The 14,116-nt window shown below is 32.4% G+C and overlaps 1 protein-coding gene across 1 annotated transcript in view; it reads left to right on the top strand.

The window, feature by feature from the left end:
- Nucleotides 1-14,116, top strand: part of LOC126734076 (uncharacterized) — a 97,477-nt gene that overhangs the window by 19,274 nt on the left and 64,087 nt on the right. The window contains exons 2-4 of the mRNA XM_050437585.1: nt 3,147-4,883; nt 4,944-5,002; nt 9,217-9,404. Coding sequence (XP_050293542.1) covers nt 3,158-4,883; nt 4,944-5,002; nt 9,217-9,404 — 1,973 coding nt within the window. The 5' untranslated portion in view covers nt 3,147-3,157. The remainder of the gene's footprint in view (nt 1-3,146; nt 4,884-4,943; nt 5,003-9,216; nt 9,405-14,116) is intronic.

Genomic DNA, 14,116 nt, shown 5'->3' with positions numbered 1-14,116 from the left:
CCTTAAATCGGAAAGGTTATAGGTATCACCTGGCAAAGGCCCTTTAAAAAAAAACGAACCTTACGGAAGTAAAGAGAGAGATTCCTTTGAATTTGGGCGAGATGCTGCATTGCATCTGGGACATGAAAAAAAACGGCAAATACGCGCGGGTTTTGCGACGAGGCATATGGGCCTGTTTATGGGTGAATGGAAAATATGTCAAAGATTAAAAATGGAGTAGAAAAGCTTGCATTTAACTGACAATAAGCTTTTGGATACCAGAAAATTAACTTCAAAAAATGTCAAATAACAATTATTTTAATTTAAGGATTAGCATAAGAATTTTGGAGTATTTTCATTTTTATTTTTTTACGACTTTATTTGAATAGATATAACAAAATAAATTACTCATTCTCTTTGCTACTTTCTCTACATTACAAAATAGTGTTGTCAGATTTTCAAACCGACGTTTCGTATTTGAGCTGTCATCATCAAGTTTGTTTTTTTAAATATGTTCCTAGATTTTTTATTACGGATTTTAAGAGCCTCATTTTAACCGACCTCGTATCTCTTAGTTTACGAAATCCCAATGGTGAGGCTCAAATTTGGGACACGCTGTACAGAGTGTAGGGGGTTTAGGTCAATTCGAGTCGAAAATGTCCTATGAACATTTTGTTTTGCAAATGCTTCTTTTCCAAAATATATATATTTTTTAATTTAATAGTGTTATTGTGTCGAAAATTACAATGTAATTCTAATAATTATCTTTAGTATAAGGTTCTATCAACAGGTTATACTTCTTTCTTGGTATTCTGTTATAGAAGTTGCGTCAGCTTGACAAAAACTAGCATAATTTGCACAAATTAGTGGCATGTTTGTTTTTACAAATGAAGAATACCTCATAGATTAGTACTTGGAGGAGTTTTTAATCAACTGAAAGTAACAGTATCATTTCCAAATGCTTCGCCCAAAAACGTCTATCAGGAGCTGCCCAAGATGTAATAATAAATGTAATGAAATATTGGATAGTGTTGAACCTCTAGTATTCGCAGAATATCACGATGCCCTGCAAGAACAATGCATAACTTTAGTTTGTACCTATTTCATCTGCATCAAGTCAGTTCTAAAATTGGCTCATTGTTCGTCGTAATCTAGTTAATAATATTTTGTTCCGATTAAGCTGCATTTGACATTCCTTAAATTATTGAGACGGTCTTAATAATTTAAGGAATTGCCATTCTTGGCAAAATCCCCATGCAATAACCGAACGAAATTTTCAACGTTTTTCGGATAATGTTTGTTGCGATTTAATGGGATATCATTTGATCAGTTTGATAGTCGACCCTTACACATTCGACGGTCATTTGATATATGAAAATTACCTTCTGTTCTTACGAAAAGAACTGCCTATATGGTTAGAGGATTTTATAATTCAAAGAAGACAACAAATATGGTTACAGCATAACGGAGCTCTGCCCCACAGTAGTAGAAATATGCCTGATTATTTAAATAATACTTTTCCTGGACGTTGGATTGGACGCAGTTTTTCCAGGGCCCTCCCGCTCACCGGATTTAAATCTTTTGGACTATTACTTGTGTAGACGCACGAACAGTTTAGTGTATGCAGAAAAATTAGATACCAGGGCTAAAATGCTTCGTAAAATTAATAATATCGCGACGATATCGACCTAAGCAATAACTATCATGCTTCTGGGAGAGCTATCTACGCGAGTTTTTGAACATTTTTCTCTCCTAACTTAAAGATGGGACAAATTTGGAACTGTAATATTTTCTTATTATGCATTATAGAATTATACTATGAAATAACTATAAATATCATTTAGGTATTTGCCATATTTCGTACCTAATTCTCAATTTTAAATAACCTATGAAAAAATATATCGTTGTAAGATCCCGGGATCTTGATACACCTACAAGAACACCAAAGCAGAAGAAAAGATAAAGAGATTTAGACAGGCAATTTATTTTTAATAATAAAAAATTAAATTACATTAAAAAGAACATGTAAGATATATTAGTGTATAAAAAATTATATTTAAAAATACCTTAAAAAAAAGAAAATTTGGGACAGCTAACATAATGCTTCAAAATTTAATAACCTCTTTTTAAAATATATGTTAAATAAGAATAGTTTAAAGGTGGATGTGCCTTCTGAATTTTCTTCACGAAAAAAAAGGCCAAGCCAGATTCTACTATTTATTTGGAATTATTTCCTTGATAAAAGTCAAATTCATGATACAAGTTCTTACTTTATCATTCTTTACACAAAATCAGCCTAAAATACACACATGTTAAAGATGTTGCAAAGAAAAGTAATATGGTCAGAAAAGCAGTAGAAAAAGAAAAGGGTTTATCTTTACAAAACAATTACTTGACAATCTGAACAGCACGTTAACTGCTGCCATCGAATCTATTCGAAGCTTACCACTTCTTGACACCATTATCCAAAAGGATGCCATCCATAACGCTTCTACACTTCTAGAGTCATGTTAGGATCTGAAAACCTAACTGTTTGAAATTATCATTAATTCAAACAATTAGTGCATAGAACCAACTTAAGCTTTGATTAATTGAAAAAAGCACATACATTTACTAGTCTACAATGGTAATATGGATTCATTACTCATAAAATTTATATTAACCATATGTAAAAGATAAAACATTACTACAACTTTAATTATTATTGCCAGTGATTTAACTGTTGTTTCAATCAAGTACAGATTTTATATATATATTATAATATGCTTAAAAAAGTTAAAGAAGCAATTGCTTTAAAACATGGTAAATGCAGTAAAAAAACGAATGCAAAAGTTTTTTCCTAAAATAAAAGAATGCACCCTAACCATAAAACGCTATTATTATGTAATCGTAATAGTCAACTTGGAAATTCAAAATAAAAAGTTGTAAATGCGACAGGTGGATTCAATTTAGAGTGTCCAGCTGGGCTATATATTAATTTCGAGCCCTTGAGACATATAAACTGTTTTAAAATTTGTTTAGTATTCCATCAAAGTGGTTTCTCATTACATTTCCTTTACAACTATCACATTCTTACGTTGCATGTGATGAATTCATTTGCTTTAATAAATTATATCATTATTATAAGTAATAAAACATTTTTACTATTAAATACTATTTTCTTGTAGATTCAATAAAAATGCTTAAGTGGACCATCTTAACCCGTCGTGACTCCCAAGTAGATTCAAAGGCCTGCAACCGCCTCTCACTTAACTTTCCCAGCACCGAAAGTCTGCCTCATACCCCTCGTCAAAAAGGTAAACGAAGACGTTCCAGTACTTCTCGCAGGGCTAGTGCTCAAAAGCGTTGTAGTCTGGATGCCCTGGAAGCTGATAAAGAAAACCAATTTCATTCTACTCCAATCAAAAACAATTCCTTGGTTGAAGCATTTAGTCCATTTAAAGATGTGAGCAACTTAACCCCTAGTAAGGAACAGTTTCGAAGGGTTCAAGAGAGTCCAAAAATGAAGATAAAAAAGAAAAAGGAGTGCTTGGAAAGCCACTACCTCCCTAAAATAAGTAATGAAACTAATTATTTTAAGCCCTTTGAAGCAGTAGACTCTCATATTGAATCAATCTTGGCTGAAGATTTATGTAGGTGCAACAAGAAAAAATCTAAAGAGCCTTTAGTAGCAACTACTCCCAAAATATTTGCTTTTGGTATAGCAAGTGGTTGTAAACCAACTAAAAAGCGAGAAGACACCCCACCTAGCAAAAAAAGCAAAGTTGAATACATCGACGCGTTAGTAGGAGCAACAGAAAAAGTAAGTTTGCCTGGATATAAAGTCAATCTTCAAAAAAAGAATATGCTGGACGACGAAGTTAGGGTATCGCCTCTAGTCAGAAAATTCCTAGATCTTAAGTTTAATAATGTAAGTAACGTCGATATGAAAGCCAACAACTCTTCCTTTATCAATGATCTGTCATTGGATAGGCTTGTTGACGTGTTAATAGATAATTCTCGAAGTGATAAAAATACTGATAATATGTTACTTAACACTAGCATGGTAGTCAACGTAGATAATATAGACTTAGAAAAAGAAAATGATCATAATGAAACCAAAGAGGATAATATTTTAAATGCTGAGCAAGAGAGACAATCAGAAGTAGTTTCTGAAGCATCTTCTGATTCAGGGTTTAAAAGTAGCACCAATGAAAACTCGCATCAATTAGATAGCAATTATTTATGTAAATGTAACAATAATAATCTTAATTATTTAGAAGAAGATAATACTATTATCGAAGTTGACAATACGTATAATGAGCGTTGTGTGGATGTGGAATTTTCTAGGAAAAGATCATCTTTCACCACAGAGGAAACTGATGTTGCTAAACGAACAAAAATAGATGATAGTTGCAATCTTAAAAGACAGCGCTGTATACGTAAAAGAAAAGTAGAGCATTTCCGTAAGAAACTGAGTAGGATAAATAGTACCTTGGCAAATTCAGAAACAGTATCACCTTTTTGGTCTACTCAGAAGCAATTTCCAATAAGTGATGAAGATTCATTTAGCTTTCCTTCAAATGGTTTTGAAATAGAAAATACTCCTTTGAGAGGATGTTATCTTGAGAACAAAGAAATTCTTGTTACTCCATTACCAACTGTCAATGTAAACCGTAAAAGTTCTACCAAGATGAAGACACCAATGGCACCATTAAGTTTGGAAAGTAAAAGTGTAAAAACTCCATTTGTAGATACACCAAGTGATACTAATAGAACAATAAGGAAATGTTTGAAATTCGATTCGCCAAAAGTTAGTGATTCGTCCAGTTTTGCAGATAGTACTGTAAGGAGTGCCGTATTAGATATAAGAGGGAGCGTAGACTTAAGGATTTTTAGTAGCGGAGATAATATATATGTAAATGGTAAGGTCTAATTGTGTTTGTAAATTTAAATAGAATAATAACTAAAATGTTGTTTTTTAGTGATAAGGTGCCATGATTTGTACAGAGGCGAGGGGGAAACAATAAACGCTTACGTTAAGGTAAGTCACTTTTTTAGGTAATTTATTCAGTTGTATTTTTCCAATCCAATAATTTGCTAAGACAATAATTAATTTCTTTATTCCGGCCAATTTAAATACGTCAATTTTTTTATGTCGCCCTTTTTTTACTCCCTGTGCCCCCTACCGACAAAGTGTAAAGAACGGAAGTAGTTCCAATTACAGACCTTTATTACCTCTGATTGAAATGTAGTAATTTCAAACAAACACATACATTAAGCCGCAAATACTATACATCTGCTGGAAACATGTGGCGGACTATAATCAATTTATTTAGTAAATTGATTTGTTGGAATAATTTTCTGAAAAAATAAATGTATAACTACAAACTGTGAGTCAGCAAATTATTTATTCATTTAGGAGGAAATTTGCTTGAGAATTAAGATAATATTTGGTATATTTTATACTAGGAAGGGCAAGTTAAAAGATTTGTTAATCAGGGAGCATTTAAGACAAATCTCATGATGAATTGATAATTGTGATCGGTTGAAGAAATCAAGAGAAATCGCAAGGTCTAAAATAAATTAAAGAAGGAATTTATTAGCTTACATTTTCTCTGGACACAAAACTATTTTTTTACTAAATGTACAGGTCATCGTAATTAACTAGAAAAGTTATGGCTATTATATTTTAGAATGCACATGGTATTATCCTTATTGACTATTGGTAAAACAGACACATGAAAACTCATTATTTGGTCAGAAAAACAGATAAATAAAAGAGAATTGCTCTTATTTTAAAAAAAATCTGTAGGATAACGCAAGAGTGCATATTAGGTAGTTTCATTGCTAAGATTAAGGAATTGAAGTTTGAATTTGTAAATCGTTCATCGTACTCACTATATCAACATACTCACGAGGGCGGGTCAATAAGTCCGTGACTTTTTGGATAAAAGACAGGTTTTTATATAAAAAGTTATTTTATTTTTCAACATAGTCTCCTTTGAGTTCTATACACTTAGTCCAACGTTTCTCCAATTTTTTTATCCCTTCAGAAAAATATGATTTGTCGAGGTCATCAAAATAGGCATTTGTTTGAGAGATGATTTCGTCTTTGGAGTCAAATCTCTTTCTGCCAAACCATTTCTTTAAGTTTGGGAATAGGAAATAGTCACTCGGGGCTAAATCTGGAGAATAGGGCGGATGAGGAAGTAATTCGTAACCTAATTCATGGATTTTTGCCATGGAAACTGCACATGTGTGGATCCTTGCATTGTCCTGGTGGAAAAGAACTTTTTTTTTGACCAAATGTGGTCTTTTTTCTTTCAGTTCCTCATTGAATCTATCCAATAAGTTGGTATAATATTCTCCATTGATTGTTTTCCCCTTTTGAAGATAGTCAATGTGGATTATACCGCGTGCATCCCAAAAAACGGTCGCCATGACTTTATTGTCTGACAAACCCACCTTTGCCTTCTTGGGCGCCGATTCACCCCGAGAAATCCACTGTTTTACTGTTGTTTGGTCTCCGGCGTGTTGTGGTGGATCCACGTTTCGTCCACGGTGACGAAACGACGCAAAAATTCGTCCATATTGCGGTTGAATAACGCCAAACACTCCTGGGAAATTGTCACACGGTTGCGTTTGTGGTCGATTGTGAGCAAACGCGGCACCCATCTTGCGGAAAGCTTTCTCATACCCAAATGATCATTCAAGATTGAGTCCCCATAATATTTATCAAGCTTAGCCTTGGTTTGAGTGATGGTTTTTTTCCGTAAAAAATAATGCTTAATGAGCACACGAAATTCACTTTTTTCCATTTTCTTCTCAAAACGAGTGGTAGTCTGCTATCAACAGCTGTCAAACACAAACTAAATGACGCAGCTTGTTCAAATTTTGACAGGCGTCAACTGACAGTTGTCTATTGACAGGAGCAGAGTTGCCATTTCCATTAAAATGGAAGCTAAGCAGGGCGGGAAATTCAAAAAGTTACGGACTTATTGACCCGCCCTCGTATCTAAAAGCTTAAGAACTTAAAAAAATATTGATAAAATTGTTTTTCTACTTAGGAGTTATTTACCTGCATATATATACGGTATATACCGGGTAACACAGAAAAAAGGTACACTTAATAACTTTTTTGATTTACTTTTCAAGATAAATAAATGAAATTTGGTATATGTTGACATATATCTTATTTTAAATGGGACACTTGGTATATTACTACGTATTTCGATAGAAAATAATATTCTGAAAATAATGATGCTCTATTTGCTAGTTTTTGTTTTACATTCATAGAAAAAATAATTTCTTAAAATTTTAAAATAGGGTGCCATGAATGCGTTGAAAGTTCTAATTTTTAATCAAGTAATCACGGAAAAATTGTTTTCATTGCATTTTATAAAGTTAAGGAAAGTTAGTGTCACTTCCTGTTAAACCGGAAATGATAGAAAATAATAGAACATGTCAACAGATGCTTCTATAATTATTCTATTGATATACCAAATTTCATTTATTTATCTTGAAAAGTAAAAAAGTTATTTAGTGTTCCCTTTTTTCTGTGTCACCCGGTATATCCAAGTATAGTCTATCTATGCTGAATTAACTAATTTCAAAAGCACACAGGTGCAAAAAAACATTAAAGTGTTTTGTCGCCGCCAGAGGAGTACCATTTCCGAGTATAAATTCAATGCACTATTTAAATATAACGTAAGTTTCTCGTGAATAATTTTTGAAAATTCTGTTATAGAAGCAAAAAAAGTCTAGCCGCAAATAAAAACTGAACTCTATTAAAACATACGACAACAAAATTACTTTGCTACTATTAAAAAAAAAACGCATTTTTAAACTTACTTTTTAGTGATTAAAAAATATTTGTATTTGATAGTTAAAAAATTAAATCTACCGACTAAAAAGTAGATTTTTTGAAGATAAAATGTTCCTTTAGTTATAATAAATCCTATAACTCTGGACGAAGGCAAAACTCTAAATTTTTGCCACAGTTTTTGATAAATTGTATCATTCATAAAATAGAGATATAAATTTATGTTATATTAAAATAGTGTAATAAATTTAATCTTGGAAATGGTACGCCTCTGGCGACGGAAAAGCTCTGTAATATTTTTGTGTCTTTTTCAAATTATTCGATTTAGAATAGATAAACTAAACTTTCAGAGCGATAAGAATAATTTTGGCTAATTAAAGATCTTGGAAGCCAACTAAGGGTCATTTTAGGTATTTTCATAGCTTAAATACGATAAATAATTAATTTCTGCTTAAATAGCTATTTTTCCTTTATCAGTGTAGATGCGAGACTAAGATAAATAGCATGTCGTAAAAGTAAAGCTGATGATCATCTCACTGACTGTTTACTTATTATAAAACTGAATTGTTTCATAATTTAATGCACGAATACAACAGAATGAGGACTATAAATTGCAATTAAAGGGCTTTGAAACTTCTGGAATATTTACAAAATATGTTAATAATTTTCAAATGTAGCAACGGAGCGCCTAATAAAATAGGAAATTTTTCAATTAAATATTATTCTCTTTTAGCTGTCAAAATCATATCATTTCTACTGAAAAGCCAATCAGTTTCACATTCGCTTGCAAAAATGAAACAACAATAAATAAACATATATTAACATTAAAATTGGTGTAAAAATAGTAATGTGTGTAAAAGACCTCTTAGCGGATTCGCTCGTCTCCATATCTCACACGACGACATAAATTTAAAAACAAAATCAAAAAGCAACAGGCCAAACAAAACGACTACATCAAAGGAACTAAGATATCGTTTTTCCAACGTATGCGGTTTATCCATTGACATCTTCACGTGTTGGTAAGTATCTAGAGGGATGTAATTCAACGAGACTCGATATCTTTTCACGTCAACTTTAAACGGAATGACTGACACAACAGGTCCCGGTTATAGGATACCGCAGTTGCATCCGTGCCAACGTTTTCGTTTGCCTGTGCCAGAGCTGAATGAGAAAAAATATTTGATTAGAATGGTGGAAGAGACAAAGGGAATTAAATTGATTTTATTTTAATATGTCTTTTGTTTTGATACATGTTAAGCAAGAAATCTATTTAGAGTTTTTAGCCAGTTTATGGAAGGTAGCCAAGAAAAATAGATAGATTATCAGTAATATTGGATTCTCGATTTGTTCAAATATTGGCACAATTTTATATTAATTTGGCACATAGTATTTTAAATTCTGTATTTTATTTGGCTTAAAACCTATATTCACAGGTCGCCATAAGTGACAGTCTGCACTCCAGCAGAAATAAAAAGAAGAATGCCGTCTTGCAACGCACTCCGGTGCAGAGCGACTCTTCGAGGCCGATTTTCAACCACACCTTCAAGTTTTCGAAACTACCTGCGTCTGATGGCAAAAAAAGAATACACGTCGAGGTTTGGCATCGAGACCGGGCGATGATGTGAGTATTATGTATGATATCTTACCAATGATTAATCACTATGCCTTAAGACTTTAAAACTAAAATCGTGACTTAACATTTCTCGAACTTATCTAAAAGATTTATGATACGAAGATGCCAAATATAAAATGTACCGTAATACAGAGTGTTCCAAAAAATAGACGGAGATATTTCAATGGGTGATTCCTTGTAAAAAAATATGAGAAAAAGTTTCTATAAACATGGGCCCGGAAATGCACAGTTTTCAAGGTACAGGGTGATGTATTTTTTTTTTAAATATTATTTTTTTATTAATATTGAAAAAGATATTTACTCGATTCTTTTGAAATTTGGCAGTATTACTTGTTGTATTAAGAGGATAATTTAGCCCTAATTAGATTAAAATTATAAGGTTCAGTGGCGTCCCGGGGAACATCTTAGCAAATATTATTGGCAAAAAATGTATACCACTGCCTTTTTTTCAACTTTAATGTTTGTGGTTTGATTAAGCATTTAAAAATACAACTTTTTGGCCTCTTGTATTTTTCTTGTATCTCACTTCGTTTCCGACAAAAACAATAAATACCGGTTTATTGCATGTCACTGGACATAATTGGTTTATTAATTTTTAGTAAAAAAATCACCGATACCTTGGAAAACAAAAAATTTTTGCATGGAGGTTTGACATTGATAAGTGTCATAAATTAATTATTATTAATAAACAATTAATATTTTATAAGAAATGTATCACCCTGTATCTTGAAAACTGTGCCTTTTTGGACCCATGTTTATAGAAACTTTTTTTCATATTTTTTTACAAGGAATCACCCATTGAAATATCTCCGTCTATTTTTCGCCCTGTATATTAAGTTTTTCTTATACTATCTCTAGAAATCGAATATTTTAGATTTCAATACAGGTCAGGTATTCTAAAATCCTTCAAGAACTCATTATCTTGTGTTTCTCAGGTAATTATATACCTCTAGCAGGTTTTATTTTGAAAAAAAGTTTAGAATATTTAGAAGTTTAGAATCAACAGTCCTTCGGATGAACAATCTTTCGATTAACGCTATATGTTAGTCCAGCAAGTTGTATGTAAAGCCAGATACACAAAGATTTACTTGTTTTAAGTATAAGTACAAGAATATGAGTTTAGGAATATACTATCCAAGAACCAAGGTACATATCCAGCGACAAAGGAGGAACAATCATAGTGTGGAGGAACTTTATTTCACGGTGTTATCATTTTATTGGTTTGCTTTTTATTAAGATAAATGGTTATGTTGTAGAACTTCCGGAATCTACTATTATTCGATAAATAGTGCCATTGTTAGTATATAATGTAATCTTTTGCTTATCAGCAGTCATCTACTTGAGAGCCGCCATAGTATTTCATTAATTTTTTAGTTATTTCTTAGTTTCATTAAGTTTTTTGCTTTTAGTAATTTGTTTCTGATTAATATCAAAATATGGTTCTGAATCTACGAAATATGTATTGCATAGATTCGCAGGTATATCATCTGAAAACAAAATTAACAAATGAATTTAAGGAGATGTTCAGATATACAAAGTTTCTTATTGTACAGGAATTATTTGAGTCCAGGCACCTATTTGAGAATTCATCAATTTAGTTTAATTAATTTCCTAATTCGTTTTTATTAAGGCAAATGATTATGCTGTTGTGATCCCAAGTTCTAATCTTATTCGATATATAAATATCACCATTTTCGTTTTTGTTTTAATTATTGGTATATAAACAGTTTCCTAGTCGAATATGACATCAATTTTTTTCCAGTTGCTCTATAAGATCCATAAGGCGCTGTATTTTGGTATAATTTCTTACTGGCTTATCTATATCCTTAAATTATTTTTTACTTTAAATTACTTTCTTGGTTCTTATACCTACAAAGAGATTAACAGAGCCAACAATAATATTTCCAGATCCTCTTCTGGCTCATAACACTCGATGCCATTATATCCTCAGACCTATCTTAATCTCACCACCTTAGGGTGATTAATCACTGCAAGTAAATAGGTTTTGGTTTTTGGCCCAGATTAGATGTAAATCCTCTCTTTTTATTCTGCCCCCTCTTCACTATATGCTACTTTTAATACTCAACTTGCAATACTTCAACCCATGCATCTTTTGATGAGGATTTATAATAAGTATTTACATTCCAAATTACTATATTAATACAATAGATGTTCTGTATTGGTACACCTTAAGTTAAAATATCCATGGACTAACAATGGATATCATTTAAATGATTTGAAATATATGGATAATAGATTTTAAAAAGTCATTAGAGTTATCTATTTCTGGTCAAAAAGTGTTAATTAATTTTGATAAACGTACAGGATTTGCAAAGTAAAGTCGGCAATATTGCTAATTTCGTTACTATTGGAGCTACAATATCGGTTAGACAAGCAAACTATTAGTATTTTTCCGATGATGACAAAATTCAATTTTTTTTAATGGGACACCCAGTATGCATACTTGTCATAAAACTTATCATATGACTTTTTACCTTAAAATCAAAAATTAAAAAGCAATTGAAGAGTGGTCGAGCTAAGTGATCTAACTGCCAAAATTAAAAATTGCTAGAAATCAAAGAAAACTTTTATATATATAAACTTTTTATGGACAATTAGATTTATTAACAAACACAGAGATAAACTAAAACAAATGTTCTGTGGTAAGACATCAAAGAAACTTCGTAAAGCAAAATAAGTGAAGAAATAACGGAAATGATCTAAGTCCACAAAAATAATAAATGATTAAAAATCTAAAATAGTGGTAAAAAATGCCCTATTTTCCTGATCAATGTACTTTAGCATTGCGCGAAGGTCTTTTTTCTTACTTTCCTTTATTTGCTTAACACCAGGCAAGGCTAAGAGCTCAACCGACTTTAAATTTTGCACAGCCACACCCTTCTTTAATACACGGCACTTCTCCCATCCTATTAAGTCACTGAAATTTTTCTGGTACAATACTATGCCGGACTCTTCTTTCGTCACACGTAACCACGACGCTTGTGTAATGCCTAGTTTGGTTGTATTTATAAGTTTTGATGATAGTTTATCAAAATCAAAAAAAGTACATTCACCCATATCTAAGAGTCTGTATGGCCTGGAAGGTCTAGCAGCCGCAATTGCCGTTTTGACATCGTTTACTGTCTGAAGCTTAGAACGTTTTGCTTGTTTCTCGATAAGGGCAAAATCTCTATTTGAAGACGAAAAACTATGGCCGGAAACTAAAAATTTATGGTCGATGGTGTCAAAATGTCCATTGGCTACTAATTAAATGTATAAAAAAATGAACATTCGCGCAGTTGTCACTCCATATACATAGTTTTCGCTTATAAGTTGAAAGCTGACCTATGTTCAAGGCTTGTAGAAGACATGATGCCATTTGGTTGCCACCTCGGCCTGACAGTCCTTCATGCCAGATGCACATTATCCCATCTGACGTATCTTGCACATGTATTCCAAAATTGTAGCATGACAACTGGCGGCTGTAATACATACTACTATGCGTTAATTTTGGTAGGGAAAAAACTTTCTGTAGATCCATGGTAATGGTACAGGTATCGCTACCTGGAAGAGTACTACTCGCACTGTCTTCTTCAATGACCTTTAGAGCTTTATCTGTTTTTCTATGATGTAACTCCAGCTCGTTTTTAGCTTTTCTTTATACATTAAAGTCTATGTCCTTGCTTCTTAAAAAAAGTAAATCACAAGTCTTGCACGTATCAACTCTAGGTCTTCTAAAAGAAAGATTTGGAAAATCCTTTATAAAATATCTTCTATAGAATTTGTATGTTATAGTGCAACCAGGATGTTTTATTTTACAAGCGTTGAATAGCTTATAGACATTAAGGTCCGGACTGAGATATTCTTTTTCACTTTTTGAACGGCTGTAGTGGCTCTCGTCCCTCGGAAAGCTGTTGATGTGGTCTTTTACCATCTGTCTATCATGAAGAGTGTACTTTTTTCTTGATGATTTTAAAATACCATTAATTATTAATGGTATTTCAAAATCATCAAGAGGCCCAGTTAATTGCTCAGCCTTACTCTTAAAGGCTGAAAAACATTACCCTCATTGGCCCCATTGCTCCAAGCATTTTTGACCCTGCTTGTAAAGGCTTCTAGTGGCTCTAGCAATGATTCTGCCATTAATGTTATTGATTGCATCAATTATGCTTAGCTTAAGATCTTCAAAAGTATTATAACGCATCTTATACACAACATCTTTTTAATAGCCCAAAAAGAAAAAGTCCAGAAGGGTTATGTCAGGTGATCGAGGAGGCATACGGATAAGGACTTTAAGAAACGGTCATCAAAAATTCCGATAGGTCGTGTAATATGGTATCAATCTGGTGACTATTATGGGCAGAAGTTCCATCTTGTTGGAAGTAGATTTGTTGTCTATCCATTAAATTAAAATTGCCTAAGAAATAAATTGTCTGGATGTTATTTTTATATATTTTATCTAGATTTTTAATATACAGAACCTACAATTCTTGAGTCGATTAAGCCACACATTCATATTAAAGCGTCTCTGCCGATTACAAGGATGGAAGTCAATTTGATTTGATGACCCCTGTTGGAGAAATTTAATTCCTCACTCCAAAGAATTAAACGCCAACAATTAGCATTAAGCCTGACTTGATAAGTGAACCATTGACAAATGAATGTACCTTTGCTGATCTCCTGGCACAAGCGTCTGTGTA

Source organism: Anthonomus grandis, chromosome 3 (assembly GCF_022605725.1).
Source record: "Anthonomus grandis grandis chromosome 3, icAntGran1.3, whole genome shotgun sequence".
Lineage (NCBI taxonomy): Eukaryota > Metazoa > Arthropoda > Insecta > Coleoptera > Curculionidae > Anthonomus > Anthonomus grandis.
The sequence above is the reverse complement of the archived record's forward strand: the minus strand, read 5'-3'. Positions and strand labels throughout refer to the sequence as shown.